The sequence below is a fragment of the Bufo bufo genome, chromosome 8 (genome assembly GCF_905171765.1).
Source record: "Bufo bufo chromosome 8, aBufBuf1.1, whole genome shotgun sequence".
NCBI classification, from domain to species: domain Eukaryota; kingdom Metazoa; phylum Chordata; class Amphibia; order Anura; family Bufonidae; genus Bufo; species Bufo bufo.
Genome location: NC_053396.1, coordinates 182,110,438 through 182,126,773, shown reverse-complemented (window position 1 = coordinate 182,126,773; position 16,336 = coordinate 182,110,438). Strand labels below are relative to the sequence as shown.

The window sequence follows — 16,336 nt, the reverse complement described above, 5'->3', positions numbered from 1 at the left end:
TGTCAAATGTCCGATGGCTGGTGGTCCTACCTCTGGAAACCCCACAGATCACTAGGGCGAGGGTCCTAAACCCTCCGTTCCTCCTCACTGCATGACGGAGCAGCGGTCAAGCAGGATCTGTTCTGCTTCATTCATTGTCTATGGGGCTGACAGAAACAGCTGAGTCCTGTGGATAGGCAGTAAATGTCCTTTAAGGGGCGGCCTCTTTAAAGCAGCTGTCCAGTAGTGATTGTATAAAATTATATGTAAGTTGCCACCTCCGCGGAATAATTGCCTGCTATTTATTTTTCTAAGACCATGGCTGCTTTTTAACTTGTTCCATTGTGATCCGTGACTACATTTTAGCTCCAGTGCCTACAGTCGGGGCCAAAAGTTTTGAGAATGACACAAATATTAGTTTTCACAAAGTTTGCTGCTAAACTGCTTTTAGATCTTTGTTTCAGTTGTTTCTGTGATGTAGTGAAGTATAATTACACGCACTTCATACGTTTCAAAGGCTTTTATCGACAATTACATGACATTTATGCAAAGAGTCAGTATTTGCAGTGTTGGCCCTTCGGCAAGTGCCCAGGGGCGGCATTACTGCAGCAAGTGCCCAGACCCCTCGGCGATGTGCCCAGAAAACCACACCTATTTCACCCCTCTGGCCCGCCCTCCTTTCCTATTATTACCTCCTCCTCTCCCTCACAAATCTCGCTCCTGCGCCGCTCCACCCTTGTCCCGCACCTGCGCACTGCTGTGCCCATTATGGGCAGAGGAACAGGGAGTTGGACTGCGCATGAGCCGGTCCGTAGCTCGAAATCCAGCGGGCGGAAGTAACCAGCCGCTGCAGAGGACTGCAGTGAAGCCAAAGAAGGGGCGGGTCGGTGCAGCAGCGTCTTTCCTCTAGCAGCCGCGAGATTTGTGAGGGAGAGGAGGAGGTAATAATAGAAAAGGAGGGCGGGCCAGAGGGGTGAAATAGGTGTGGTTTTCTGGGCATATTGCCGAGGGGCCTGGGCACTTGCTGCAGTAACGCCGCCCCTAGGCACTTGCCAAACCTCATTAGCATACGTTTTTAAAAGTCTTTTTTGGAAGATCTCGGCGAGGGACAGCACAAATAATGGTACCTTTGTAATGAGGGCACAGGAGTCTATAACCTGATCTGGGCGGTCTATAAGGCTCAGATTAGGTGACAGACTCCATTTAAGTTAATTTTCATGGCAAAGAAGGACTATGCAATTCATCTGATCACTCTTCATAACATTCTGGAGTATATGCAAATTGCTATTATAAAAACTTAAGCAGCAACTTTTCCAATTTCCAATATTTATGTAATTTTCAAAACTTTTGGCCACGACTGTACAAGAGGTCTTAGCTAGTCTGAGACACGCCTACTGCCCCATGATTGGTTTAGACTCCTTGCTTTCTCCCTACTCCTGTAGCTCTGCTTCCTCTGATTGGCTGCCGTGTATGTCGCTCAGAAGGCTCCCCAGGAAGTCGGTGCATGGAAAACTGATTTCTATTAAAGCAACACTAAATACAGATTACCAAACCACCGCACAAGTACTGTGGGCAATGAGTCCTAATAGGGCCTGTTCTGGCTCTCTGGCTCTTATCACTGGCCTTCCGGTTTCCATCTGTCGACTTCTGCACAGATGGGGGGACTTGTACCACAGCAGTCAATGACTGGCCTCAGTGGTAATGTGTCCCCGAGCGGCACATCTCTGCTGGGTGCAGCGGGCACATGACCCTGTTTGTGTGGAACTTGACACACGGGAACTGGAAGACCAGTGAAGACAATCCAGAAACTGGATCGAAGTGGCGGGGAGCAGAGGAGTAGGGATTTCTTCACATGTACAGCTGGCAGGGGACGGGAGGTGGGGCAAATAAAATAAAAATGGGCAGCCCCTTTAAGTGAACCCTCCTCTCACGTTCACATGCCCTTTAAAGGCCATAAAAGACTGTTGGAGACTTTTTTTTTTCATTGTCATGTCCAATGTCAAGTCTATATTAGATTTGTGAGTTTTTTTTTTTTACACTAGCGTTTTAGTTTTCCGGTATTGAGATCCATCCTAGGGGCTCAATCCCGGAAAAAAACGCTTCAGTTTTGTCCCCATTCATTGTCAATGGGGACAAAACTGAACAGAATGCTCCAAAATACATTCTTTTCCGTTTAGTTTCGTTTCGTTCCCATACCAGAGAGCAGACCGCAACATGTTGTAGTTTGCTTGCCGTCCTGGGAAAAAACGGATCCGGCATTACCCCCAATGCAAGTTAATAGGGACGGATCCGTTTTATCTGCCACAATACAAAACGGATCCGTCCTCCATTGACGTTCAATGGAGTTCATGACGGATCTGTTTTGGCAATGTTAAAGAAATGTTTAAAGATAATACAACCGGATCCGTTCATAACGGATGCAGACGGTTGTATTATCGGTAACGGAAGAGTTTTTGCTGGACCATGCCGGATCCAGCAAAAACGCTAGTGTTAAAGTAGCCTAATACGTCTAATATCATATTTGTTTTTCTATAATTTTTCCAGAAATGACTGTCCTGGAAGCAAACTCTTTCATGAGCGAAGCCAATGCCGAGAGAATCGTCGACACATTGTGCAAAGTGCGGGGGGCTGCACTGAAGTTGGGGCAGATGCTGAGTATTCAAGGTGACTATGTGAGGGTTTCTGTAATCCCTCCTGCACAGAAGCGTCTTCATAATATGGTATGCAGTCCAGAACTGTAATGCTGGTTCTAGTAAGGTTCTGTTTCATGTATCGAGTGCTCTTATAGAAGCATGAAGTTCACAGTTGCTGCAGGCACCCCAAAGGGGAGACTTCTGAAGACAGATTTCTTACTGAATATTCAGTGTAAACTGTCTGTATGTAGTGAGCTCCCTGTATTGGCAGCAGCAGGTAGGGGCTTATTAGCATTTAAATGGGCGTTATCTTAACGCATACCTGAGTTTTCAAAAAAAGGTTGCATAATGTTTAGGCTTCTCTAAAGTCTCTTTCAGCCGCGTCATACCCTGTTTCAGCTGCACAACTAGATGCATTTCTCTCAGAAACAGTGGGTGTCTCCCTTCTCCCAGTATACAGTGACCTTACTTCCCATTGTTTGTTTTCAGCTCCGGAGCTCACAGGACAGATGAGGAGGGATGGATCACACTTAAGGTTCTATTACACCTACATATGATCGCTAAGATCATCGCTAACAAGCTCATTAGCAATCATCTGGCAGTGTAATACTGCCTCCGATTACTAAAAGAACGAGCAAACACTCGTTTATCGGGTAATCAGAGTCTTTCACCATGTTTAAAAAGAATCGTTTGCCAGCGGGAGATCGTGCCGTGTAATCAGCACTCTGCTGTCGACAAACAGTGCTCCAGTATCGGGACGAGAGATGGCATCAGTGATCGCTCCTCCCCATACTGAGGAGGAAACCGCTTCATGTAATAGCAGAGGTAGCGAGCAAGTGCTTGTCGGGAAGGAACACTTCCTTCCCGACAATCGCCTGCGGAATCTGTAGGTGTAATGGGGTCCTTACAGAAAAGCAGGAGGTTCCTGAGATGCTCAGAAGCAGTACTTTTATCAGTCCCAGGTTCTCGGCTAGCTGTGTCGGCTTCCCTAATGTCAGGACTGCAATTTAGGCTACTTTCACACTGGCGTTTTGGCTTTCCATTTGTGAGATCCGTTCAGGGCTCTCACAAGCGGTCTAAAATGGATCAGTTTTGCCCTAATGCATCCTGAATGGAAAAAGATCAGCTCAGAATGCACCAGTTTGCCTCCGATCAGTCTCCATTCCGCTTTGGAGGCCGACACCAAAACGCTGCCTGCAGTGTTTTTGTGTCCGTCTGACGAAACTGAGCCAAACGGATCCGTCCCCATTGACTTACATTGTGTGTCAGGACAGATCCGTTTGACACAATATGGCACGATAGAAATCTGATCCGTCCCCCATTGACTTTCAATGGTGTTCAAGACGGATCCCGCTTTGTTAAAGATAATACAAACTGATCCGTTCTGAACGGATGCATGCGGTTGTATTATCTGAACGGTTCTGTCTGTGCAGATCCATGACTGATCCGCACCAAACGTGAGTGTGAAAGTAGCCTAAGGTGGAAGTGAGACCTCCTAGTGGCCATGACTTTTTACATCTTTTTTTCAGGTAGCTGTAGGCAGATATTTCTCGCCCATATTCCTTGGGGGACACAGGAAACCATGGGTATAGCTCTGCTCCCTAGGAGGCGTGACACTAAGTGAAAGCTGTAAGCCCCTCCTCCATCAGCTATACCCTTCAGCCTGGAGAAGAGACTGCCAGTTTTTGCTTAGTGTCCAAGGAGGCAAGACACCCCCTGCTTATGCAGGGTTGTTTTCCTATGATTTTTTATTTTTGCGTTATTTGTTGTTTTTAATTCGGTTTTTTCTACTTACAGGGACAACAGAGGCGCATTAGACCCCTCTGTTTCTCCCGGGGTTGAGTTGCGCCAGTGCCGGTAATTCCGCACTGCCGCCTCCCCCACAGAAGACAAGGTGGACCAGGGCAGCCTCGCTCCCCTGCGTCCCGCCAGCTCAGGGTCGCCCGCACGCCAAGTCCCTCCCCCGGCTTCCTGCCACTGCGGTGCCAGGAGCTGAAGGGGCGACCCCGCTGGATGGATTGAGGGTGAAGACAGCGTATGGTGAGACAGGCTGCTCCAGCCTCCCCTTCCTCCCTCCCACCGCTGCTACAGGCCTCCTGGGCTCCCATGGCCACTGTTACTACATGGCCACTGCTACATCGTGCGCCACCCCTCCCCCCCCCCCCCCCGGGCATATATCGGGACCGTTATCGGGCAGGGGAGTTTATCTGGGCAGGTCCTTGGCAGGGACGCTACCTTCAGGGGACGGCTGCAGGAAAAAAGCAAGCCGTCTGCCACATCCAGGCGCGGAGGGGGCCGCTTTCTTGGCGTGAACGGCGCCATTTCAGGCCGGCACTTCATGATCCTTGGGGGTTAAAATCATTTTGCCGCGCGCGCGCGGCTCTGCTTCAGAGCGGCAGAGAGGGGGCGGAGCTTCCTACATGCGCTCCGCTACTTCCGGGTTCATCGCACAGTGCTGCGTGGAATCCTCTCTGCAGTGCGATCCGAAGCCGGTGCTGCTGCCTCTCCTCCACAGCCTCCTCAGTCTGTTCCCCTTACCGCTGCCGCTTGCATCATCCGGGTCTGGTAGGACTTTTAACCCCCTCCGTGCCACAGTACTGTCGCTTGGGTGTTATCCCCGTTTCTTTCCTTGGGGTCTCCCACTTTAAGTGCAACATCTTTGTTCCACCATGTCAGACCCTTCTGCAGCCGCCAAGCCTTGGTACCATGCCTGTACTGCTTGTAGGGAACCCTTTCCCCGGGGGCAGTCTGATCCGCACTGTACTGCATGCCGGGCTCCACCGCAGCCTCAGTCGCCCGCTGTGTCGCTCCCTGCTGCCTCTGACCTGCCTGACTGGGCTAGATCCCTGTCCCAGGCCGTGGAAAGCCTCACTCATGTCGTGGGCCGCCTAATAGACAGGCCGCCTACCCCGCAGGACGCCACTCTTACTGTCGCGCCCTCCGGGTCCACCGCTTCTGCCGCTGCAGCGGGTTCACTCTCTTTTAGTGACCCCTCCCGAGCTAGGCACTCTCAGAAGCGTATTAGAGTAGAGCGAGCCTCCTCCTCGGATGCCTCCCTCTCCCCGCCACGCGTGCGCACCCAGACGAGCCTCTCCTCTCCAAAGGATTCGCTCTCTGAAGGTGAATTGGCGGTTTCAGATTTGGAAATGGACTCGGCCCTGCCGTCCAAGCTAGCCTCAGCGATGGGTCAACTCATCTCTGATATTCGTGACACCTTTAAGGTGCAGGATGATCCCCCTAGCTCGGACGCAGCTAGCGTCTCATTTATCAGACCCAGGCAGGTCTCAAAAGTCTTTCCAATCCACTCTGATTTCTCCTCTGTGGTGTCTAAGGCTTGGGCTCGCCCGGACGCCCGTTTTGTCAACCCCAAGAAGCTGGACATTTGCTATCCTTTTCCAGCAGATGTCGTGGCCACATGGTCTTCCCCACCCAAGGTGGACCCCCCTGTGGCCCGGCTGTCAAAGAACACGGCCATCCCTGTTCCCGACGGGTCCTCTCTTCAGTCAGCGGAGGACCGTCGCATGGAGACCCTTTCTAAGGGCATTTTTGCTGCCTCCGGTTCTGCTCTCAGACCGGTTTTTGCCTCTGCTTGGGCAGGGAAAGCAATTTCTGCTTGGGGTGCGCAGCTGGAACAGGAGTTGGACTCGGACGTCCCTATCCAGGACCTGCGTTCCTTGGCCCAGCTTATTGTTCGGGCCGGGAATTTTGTTTGTGAGGCCTCCCTTGATGCGGGAGCCCTTATTGCACGCTCCTCCGCCCTGGCAGTTTCCGTCAGGAGGGAGCTCTGGCTGAAGGTTTGGAAAGCGGACGCTGCCTCCAAACGTTCCTTGGCGGGGCTACCGTTTGCGGGTTCCCGCCTTTTCGGGGTCCGCCTAGACGAACTTATTTCGGAGGCCACGGGTGGTAAAAGCACCCATCTTCCTCAACCCCAAGCCAGGGGCGCCCCCCGCGGACGCCCTGGTGCGTCTCGTTTTCGGTCCTCCCGCAGGGCCTCTGGGGCTCCCACCACAGCTGCCGCTTCGGCTCCTCCCCAGGACAAACATAGGAAGCCGTTTTTTCGGGCGCAGCCCTCCTGGCGCAAGCCGCAGGCTGCCCGCACACCCGCAGCAAAGCAATCCTCTGCCTGAAGGCGCGCCCCCACCCACCCGGGTGGGGGGCCGGCTCCTCCTTTTCAGGGACGTCTGGTTGGCTCACGTCTCCGACGCCTGGGCCCTCGAAATTGTGTGCTCCGGATACAAAATCGAATTTGCATCCTTCCCTCCAGATCGGTTCTTTCGCTCCCGCCCGCCACGGGACCCGAAACGCGCGGTTGCGTTCTCCGCGGCCGTTCAAGCCTTACTGGACAGGGGGGTGATTACCCCCGTTCCTCTAGAGGAAAGGTTCCAAGGGGTCTACTCGAACCTCTTTGTAGTTCCCAAGAAGGGAGGTTCCATGCGGCCCATTTTGGACCTCAAAAAGCTCAACCGTTTTCTCCTCCTTCGACGGTTTCGGATGGAGTCCCTCCGTTCCGCGGTGGCTTCCCTGGAGCAGGGAGATTTCATGTCTTCCATCGATATACAGGATGCCTACCTCCATGTTCCGGTAGCCCGGTGTCACCATCGCTTCCTCCGATTCGCCGTGGGGGACCTCCACTTCCAGTTTGTCGCCCTTCCCTTTGGGCTGGCAACAGCCCCCCGGGTGTTCACCAAGGTCCTGGCCCCGGTTTTGGCCTTACTCCGTTCCAGGGGTGTTTTTCTGCTACCGTACTTGGACGATATCCTCATCAAGGCTCCGTCCCTTTCTCAAGCGGTTGCCAGCGTGGATCTCACTCTAGAGACTCTGACGAGGTTCGGTTGGGTCATCAACTTCCCCAAGTCCTCCCTTCCCCCCTCCAGACAACTGGTCTTCCTGGGAATGCTTTTAGACACGGGAGCGGCGGAAGTACGTCTTCCCTCGGAAAAACGTCTGATCCTCCGTGGGGCGGTTCGGGGTCTCCTTCTCCACCGTCGACCGTCCTTCCGCTTCTGCATGCGGGTCTTGGGGCAGATGGTTGCCTGCTTCGAGGCGATCCCGTTTGCGCAGTTTCACTCCCGCCCTCTCCAGCGGGCGATCCTCTCCTCCTGGGACAAATCGCCGCAGTCTCTGGATCATCCCTTCCATCTATCGCCTCCGGTGAGGTCATCTCTCCGCTGGTGGTTACAGTCCCCTCTTCTGGGCAGGTCTTTTCTGCCACTCAACTGGTTGGTGGTTACAACCGATGCCAGTCTCTTGGGCTGGGGAGGCGTGTTTCCTCCCCGATCCGTCCAGGGCATTTGGTCTCCGTTGGAGTCCAAACTCTCGATCAATGTCCTGGAGCTGAGAGCGGCCCTTTTGTCTCTACGACACTGGACTCATCTGTTGAAGGGTCATCCAGTTCGTGTACAATCGGACAACGCCACGGCTGTGGCGTACATAAACCACCAGGGGGGCACTCGCAGCGCTGCTGCAATGAGGGAGGTCTCCAGCATTCTCCGTTGGGCGGAAGCCCACGTCCCGGCCCTATCGGCAATTTTTATTCCAGGGGTGGACAATTGGGCGGCGGACTTCCTCAGTCGCACCACTGTCGACCCCGGCGAGTGGTCTCTTCACCCGGAGGTATTCGAGGCCATTTGCCTTCGTTGGGGCATACCGGACGTGGACCTCATGGCCTCCAAGTTCAATCACAAGGTCCCCGCCTATCTGTCCAGGGCCAGGGATCCGGGAGCTTGCGGAGCCGACGCCCTCGTTCTTCCTTGGCGAGGCTTCGCGCGTCCATACATATTCCCTCCCATCCCACTCCTGCCCAAGGTCCTTCGGAAGATCGCGGCGGAAGGCGTCTCGGTAATTCTGGTCGCTCCGGACTGGCCCCGCCGGTCTTGGTATGCCGACCTCATGCTGCTCCTGGCAGACGCGCCCTGGCCGCTGCCCGCCAGGGAAGATCTTCTCTCTCAGGGACCGATCTTCCACCCGCGTTTAAGGTCCCTACGTTTGACGGCGTGGTTGTTGAGACCACCGTCCTGACACGTAGGGGTTTTTCTGCGGACGTCGTCCGCACCATGATCCGCGCCCGTAAGCCGTCCTCTTCTAGGATCTATTATAGGACCTGGAGGACCTATTTGGGGTTCTGTGCCGATCTGGGGATTCCTCCGCTCCGCTTTTCTCTCCCCACCGTTTTGTCCTTCCTGCAGAGCGGACTTGCCCAAGGTCTGGGTCTTAGTTCTTTGAAGGGTCAGGTGTCTGCGCTGTCCATTTTGTTTCAGCGCCCACTGGCCCCCCTTGGTCCTGTCAAGACCTTCCTTCAGGGCGTGGCTCACGCGGTTCCCCCGTACCGGCCTCCGGTACCGCCCTGGGACCTGAACCTGGTTCTCTCAGCGCTCCAGGCTTCTCCTTTCGAGCCTCTGCGGACGGTTTCCTTGCGACTTCTGTCCTGCAAGGTTATTTTCCTTGTAGCCGTCACCTCTCTTCGGAGGGTGTCCGAATTGGCTGCACTCTCCTGTCTGGAACCTTTCCTAGTGTTCCACCAGGACAAGGTAGTTCTTCGTCCGGTCCCTTCCTTCCTTCCTAAGGTGGTCTCCGCCTTTCATCTGAACGAGGACATCGTTCTCCCCTCTTTGTGTCCTTCCCCTTCCCACCCTAGGGAGAGGGAACTTCATCGCCTGGACGTTGTCAGGGCGCTCAAGGTTTACCTGGAGGTAACCAGCTCTTTCAGGCGTACTGACTCGCTCTTTGTGGTTCCGGAGGGGTCGCGCAGAGGGTTGGCGGCATCCAAAGTTGCTATCGCCCGTTTTGTCAAGATGGCTGTTACTGAGGCTATTCTCGCCAAGGGCAAGGTTCCGCCCCTCGGTGTTACCGCTCATTCCACTAGAGCGGTCGGGGCTTCCTGGGCTCAGAGAAATCGGGCTTCTACGGAGCAGATTTGCAAGGCGGCCACTTGGTCCTCCTTGCACACCTTCACCAAGTTCTACAGGGTGCATACTCATGCGTCGGCTGACGCTGCTTTAGGCCGTCTGGTGTTGCAGGCGGCACTTGATTGATGCCTCCGGTGTTGGTCTAGTTTGTTCTGGTCCCTCCCTTCTGGGACTGCTCTGGAACGTCCCATGGTTTCCTGTGTCCCCCAAGGAATATGGGCGAGAAAAGGAGACTTTTGTATTACTTACCAGTAAAGTCTCTTTCTCGCTCTTCCTTGGGGGACACAGCACCCGCCCTTCATTTGGGTTTACAGTTGTGGTTCCGGCTTGGTTGCCCCCGTTGGGGCTTGACGGTTCTTTTTTCCGGTTGGTGGTTATCTTTCACTACTTGGACACGCAACTGGCAGTCTCTTCTCCAGGCTGAAGGGTATAGCTGATGGAGGAGGGGCTTACAGCTTTCACTTAGTGTCACGCCTCCTAGGGAGCAGAGCTATACCCATGGTTTCCTGTGTCCCCCAAGGAAGAGCGAGAAAGAGACTTTACTGGTAAGTAATACAAAAGTCTCCTTTTTAAATGAAAGGATTTAGAAATTTGCTAGTTGCACCATTCTCTATTAAATGAAATGAAATTGTGCGAAAGTACAGTAACTTTTTAAGCATTTCTGGCATATTCTCGGCAGGCAGTGCTTGGCTCTTTCCATAACGAGGGCCAAGTGCAAGAGGAGCCTTCTCCACTAAACCCTATGGAGATTGCAGTGGCCGCAGACTGGACATTCATTCTCCTGATAAATCGAGCTCACAACAATTAGGCATGCGTGGATGTGCCATAAAGGCTTAAAACGAGATTACCGCCTTTAATTCTGTATTAAGAGATTTGGATCTCTGGAAACTGCCAAACTTGGCTTCTATCCCCAATAATCCTGTCGACGCCAAGGGCGTTACATCCTTGCTACCGAGGGCTCGGTCTTAGCCTGTGTTAGAACTAACTATTTAACCTATAGCATCAGGAGGTGTTCATTTTTAATCTGGACCCATTCATTTGAATGACTGAGTCTCAAAGGGAAGGCGCCCAAGAGTTTTCCATGCAGACGCGGATTGCACCATGTAATGAGTCTGCGTGTTAGGAGCATGCAGTCCAAGCGGCGTAGAGAAAATTACCATCATCTAAATCAGGCTTAAAGGTGTTAAAGGCTATTGAGGATCCAACGTGCCAACAATCTGAATGGTATGCCCCTGAGTATGCCAAGTGTAAAAAGGATCGGGCACTTTTAAGTCCAATGCCCAGTTCTTTGTTGCCCCTGGTGCCTGGCAGCAGATTTTATTCCTCTCCCCATGGGGGAGTCGGGAGAGATGGCTGTCGGATGAACAAGCGCATGGCTGACGGCTATTGAAGGTACATGGCCATCTTTACTCCTGTATTTTTTGCCAAATGGTTCAAAGGGCAATCTTGCAAAAATGGACTGTATGGTCATGCGGTAAATCTGGGCCAGATTAGAGGAGAAACTTTAGTCGTATGCATACATGGTGATGAATGGTGGCAACAAGACGGCCCCCATTGTTTACACTGCTGGTTACATTAGAAATAAGATGTTGCTTCTTCTTTCCCATGACTAGACAGCTTTATCTATGGAAAGTTTATAACCATTTTGTGACTTTTAAATTTTTAATATATGAAAGATTCATCCCTAAATTATTCATTTAGTTAATTAGAAATTCTATAGTATTGATATCGTTTTGTCTTCTTACAGATAATAGCTTCCTTAGTCCGCAACTGCAGAAGATCTTTGAGAGGGTGAGACAGAGCGCAGATTTTATGCCTTCCTGGCAGACGACGGTGAGCATCCCTGTGTGTTTCAGCCAGCAGCCCACCCCATACACATGCATACTCTGCTCGAGTACGCTGCTGCCAGCTCCCCAACATCCGCAGTCGGCAGATTCTGGAACCCCCATATGCATCAGATGGTGATCCAGTCCTGCTGAAATGGACAGATTCATCTTACATTAGCCTAATGCAGGGGTCTGCAACCTTCAGCACTTCAGATGTGGTGAAACTACAACTCCCAGCATGCTCAATTCACTTCTATGGGAGTTCTGAAAACAGCTAAGCAAGTGTGCATGCTGGGAGTCGTAGTTGCACTACAGCTGAAGTGCCGGCGTTTGCTGATCCCTGGTCTAATGTGTATGACCAGCTTTACTTGTGTCTGCCATTATCTTGCGGTGGACTTGATAAGTCATACATGAGGTGGTGAACAGACTTATTATTCGTCCACAGAAAGTGCTTGAGGAGGAGCTGGGCGCTGGTTGGAGGGAGAAGCTGTCCTATTTTGAAGATAAACCTTTTGCAGCCGCCTCTATAGGCCAGGTGCATCTTGCCAGGCTGCTGGACGGCCGTGAAGTCGCTATGAAGATCCAGGTGAGTGACCTATGATGCTGTGCGTTCCAGTCCAACCGCAAGACTACTGCCCTGAATTACAGCATCATTTGAGCACGAGAGAGTAGATCCAAGGTTGAGCAGAAAATGGCAGCATCATAGATTATTATGATGCAGTGAATTTGGGTCAAGTCAGTCTGGATATACGGCAGTAACGCAGAGTGCATTTTCCGAACCGCACATGCTCCATGTGAAAATGCCCTCTGAGATCTTTTTACTGAGGACATACGCTGGATAACTCATTAATATCTGATCGGTGGAGGTCAGACACCTGGGACCCCCACCAATCTGCTGTTTGAGAAGGCACGACGCTCGCAGTAGCACTGTGGGCTTTTCGCAGCATGTAATGTCACATTCATCGGTCACTCGGCCTAGGAGCTGCTTAGCCCCATTGAACCGAACGGGGCTGAGCTGTGACACCAAGCACATCTGCTATACCAGGCATCCTCAAACTGCGGCCCTCCAGCTGTTGCAAAACTACAACTCCCAGCATGCTCGAACAGCCTACAGCAGGGCATTGTGGGAGTTGTAGTTTTACAACAGCTGGAGGGCCGCAGTTTGAGGATGCCTGCGCTCTACAATGTACAGCACTATGCTTGGTGAGCTGAGAGAAGACTGGTGTCGGATCCCCACCGATCAGATGCTGATGACCTATCCAGAGGGTGGGTCATCAGTAAAAATGTATTGGGAAAACCCTTTTAACTATTTAGGTAAAATTTTCTTGTTTATTAGGCATTGAAGGGAAGTTACGGACCGATTTCTTATATCGTAGATGTTTGCTGTGGGGTATACGCTGTACATCTTATGTTACCTGTTTTTTCTTTTCTTCTCCTAGTATCCGGGAATTTCTCAAAGTATTAAGAGTGATGTGGAAAATCTGCTGTCAATTCTGAAGCTAAGCGTAGTTCTACCAGACGGTAAGTAGTCTTCTGCATTTACTTTTTTATATATTTTACAAATGTTAAATGTATTTATAAAACCCTGAATAAAAAAAAAGTGGCTAAAAGTGTAATAAAAATTTCCAAGAAAGCAGGTCTAAGAACAAAAGAAGGTGGCACTGAAATATACTGTATGTATTGAGGCATGGATTTTGTCAGTGTTTAGGTTCACTAGCGGTGCTGCTCCTTAGAGGGGTATTAAGGTTTGAAAATGATGGCTGCTTTCTCTAGAAACATTGCCACGCTTGTCCACAGGTTGGGTTTGGTACTGCAGCTCTGCCCGATTCACTTCTGTTGAACTGAGCAGCAGTACAGGTGTGGTCCTGTACCACCCTTTTTAATGAGGGTTATTTAGTTTAAGAATAACGTTGCTGCTTTCTTTCATAAACGGCACCACATCTGTCCATGGGTTGTGTCCTTCTGTATTGCACGACAGCTCTACCGAGGTGGATGGGGTTGATTTGTAGTACCACACACAACCTGTGGACAGGCGTGGCACTGTTTTTAGACGGAAGTAGTCGTGTTATTCTAATTGTGAACAGCTATTTGCTTGTGTTCACTTTTACCATATGCCATATTAGAGGATTTCTGTAAGATGACCATGTCTTTAGGATGGCCGTCTATGTGTGATTGTGGGGGGGGGGAGGATGTGATAGGGATGACTATGGGCAATCGGCAGAAAGACAAGTTGACTACCCCTTCACGACCGTACCCAACACTGGCTGTTTCCAGACACAATTGTGCATGCGTGTGATGACTGGGTCCCTTAGTTTGGCAGATCGGTGGGGGTCCTGTAAGCCAAACATTGATGACCGTTCCCAAGTCACATTACGATGCAATAAAACAATTTACTTATGGACTCATTTAATGTACTTTACAGGTCTGTTTCCTGAAAACAGTGTGCAAGTCCTACAGAAAGAACTGGCATGGGAATGTGACTATCTACGTGAAGCCAACTGCGCCAAGACATTCCGGTAGGACTATTGTTCTTGAGGTTTGTAAGTCCTTAAAAGGACTCTGTCTGTTTTGACCATGCGACATGCAACTGCGGACAGCACTAGATAGGAGCTGGGAAGAGCAGGACAAACATAACTTTTGTGGAGCTTTTATTATGGTGAGTAGCAAGAATATGAACATTTATTCTGCCAGATTCATCTCCTGCAAGTGCCTAGGAAGCGGAGCTTCACTGCGAAGTGCTCTCTGCATTTAGCTGCTGCACAGCCCCTGCAGATAATCAGGAAGCCCCTACAGGAGGGGCTGTTAAGCACTTTGCAGGAGCGGAATCTGGCTGAATAAAAATTCATATTCACATTACTCCTTATAATAAAAAGGTATATTTGTACTGCTCTCCACAGCCCCTGTCTAGTGCTGTCAACAGTTTAGCATGGTCAAAGCTGCTGACAGATTACTTTTTAAAGGGCTTGTTTAGAGGTCTAAAAAGCAATAAACTAATACAGTATCAATGCTCTTATGACCCCAGTGATTTACATGCCTGCAGCAATGGCTGCAATCACCAGCTGCGGCAGTTATGACATCAATAACTGCGCTCTGTGGCCGGTAGTTGCTGCCATCACCTGCCAGTTCGCATAGCATCCCTGCTGGCATGTAAACAAAGGCTGGTGGCGTATCATGGAAGCATGTCGTATGGGCAGTGACTGAGCTACTGCTCCACATTGGGCCCCATGCACATGACCGTGTCCATTTTGCTGTCCGCAAACCGTGGATCTGCATAACGCGGATACCTGCCGTGTGCGCACTGCACTTTCCTGTTCCGTAGGTCCCGCGATTGTAGAAATGTCTATTCTTGTCCGCAATATGGACTACAATAGGACATGTTCTATTTTATTTATTTTTTTACTTACTGGCAGGGCACTGGAGATATAACTGTGGAAATATATGTCGGCTGCTACCTGAAGCTTTCTTTATGTGTGTCCCCCCCCCCCCCATGACCTACAGGAATCTCCTGAGCGATGAGCCCTTCTTCAGGGTGCCACAGGTGATTGACGATCTCACTACCAAGAGAGTGTTAACTATGGAGCTGGTGTCCGGAGTTCCTCTTGATCAATGTGCAGAGATGGACCAGGAAACCCGTAACCAGGTTCGATATCTGTATAATTCTGATTCTCAAAAGAAAGACTGAACTTTCTGCTAGTTTCCATCCATCCATTTGCACGTTTCTGTAGTTACCCCACAGGCTTCTTATTTTGTGTAGATATTTTAGCAGAATTGATTTTTGTAGTCTACTTTCCCGTCTATTGTAACAAATAGAAACCCTCAGTGGAGACAATGCCAGACTGTGTAGAAACACGCTCTATTGTGAAAATGCAAATGATATAATCAGGTGTTATCTTATTCATACTTTACTAGGAGGAATAATAATTGAGGATTGGTCCAACAGAATTCGAAAACAAATATATTTGCCATTCGATTCTGTTCAGTCTCAGTTGGGAGTCTTGAACATGTCATTTTATGCAGGGCCCACCTAAAGCAGGGCCTAATAGTTGTAAAGATATGGCAGATTCTGGGGCATTCATCAGACCCAGGGGTTGCTGTGACAACCCATCGGCACCCTGCAAATGTTATACAGGGGAGCTATGTAGGTGTCACACAGCGCCAAACCTCTTAGATGGTGCAGTCACTATTGACTGCTTTCACTGTGTAGACAAAAGTTATCCAGACTAAACCAAGCCCTCTCCTCCTACACTTTTCTCATAGATTACATTTATTTTTAAATCTACATGTTCTGTTGGTTTCTTATTACCTGTACGGTTCTCCTCAGTCTTGACTTTGTGGCTAGTGCTCAGCTCTCACAGCATTCTTTGTATTTCAGATATCCTACAATATCTTGCGCCTCTGCCTGCAGGAGGTCTTTCAGTTCCGTTTTATGCAGACTGACCCAAACTGGTCCAACTTTTTCTATGACGCAGATCTGGACAAGGTGAGAATAGCCAGAACCAATCTGGTGGTGAGAGAATCACGGCAGTTCAGAGTTTTAATAAGGATGCTCTATAGATGATGGAGAAGATGGTTGTAAAAGTGCGTATTAAAGGCCGATTTTCAGAGCAAAGGTTTCAGTCAGATAAATAAAAGTTCAGGCCAGTTTGATGTCCATGTAAAATCCATCAGAAGTATAGATATGCTTTTCAGGACTATATGAACCCTTGTCACAGCGTAAATAAGGGCCTTATCAGCCCTTAGTAAGGCTACATTCACACGACCATATGATCCGCTAAAAATACGGATGACGTCCTTTTGGCATCCGTATGGCATCTGTTTGTTTTTTGTTTTTTTGCGGATCCATTGTAACAATGCCTATCCTTGTCAGCAAAACGGAGAAGAATAGGACATGTTCTATCTTTTTTTGCGGGGCTACGGAACGTACATACGGATGCGGACAGCACACGTTGTGCTGTCCGTTTCTTTTGCGGACCCATTGAAATCAATGGTCTGC

At 50.3% G+C, this 16,336-nt stretch overlaps 1 protein-coding gene across 2 annotated transcripts in view; it reads left to right on the top strand.

The window, feature by feature from the left end:
* Positions 1-16,336, top strand: part of COQ8B (coenzyme Q8B) — a 55,030-nt gene that overhangs the window by 20,759 nt on the left and 17,935 nt on the right. For both annotated transcript variants that reach the window (XM_040406177.1, XM_040406176.1), the window contains 7 exons: positions 2,524-2,643; positions 11,265-11,350; positions 11,789-11,929; positions 12,783-12,864; positions 13,766-13,859; positions 14,842-14,983; positions 15,716-15,823. In XM_040406177.1, coding sequence (XP_040262111.1) covers positions 2,524-2,643; positions 11,265-11,350; positions 11,789-11,929; positions 12,783-12,864; positions 13,766-13,859; positions 14,842-14,983; positions 15,716-15,823 — 773 coding nt within the window. The remainder of the gene's footprint in view (positions 1-2,523; positions 2,644-11,264; positions 11,351-11,788; positions 11,930-12,782; positions 12,865-13,765; positions 13,860-14,841; positions 14,984-15,715; positions 15,824-16,336) is intronic.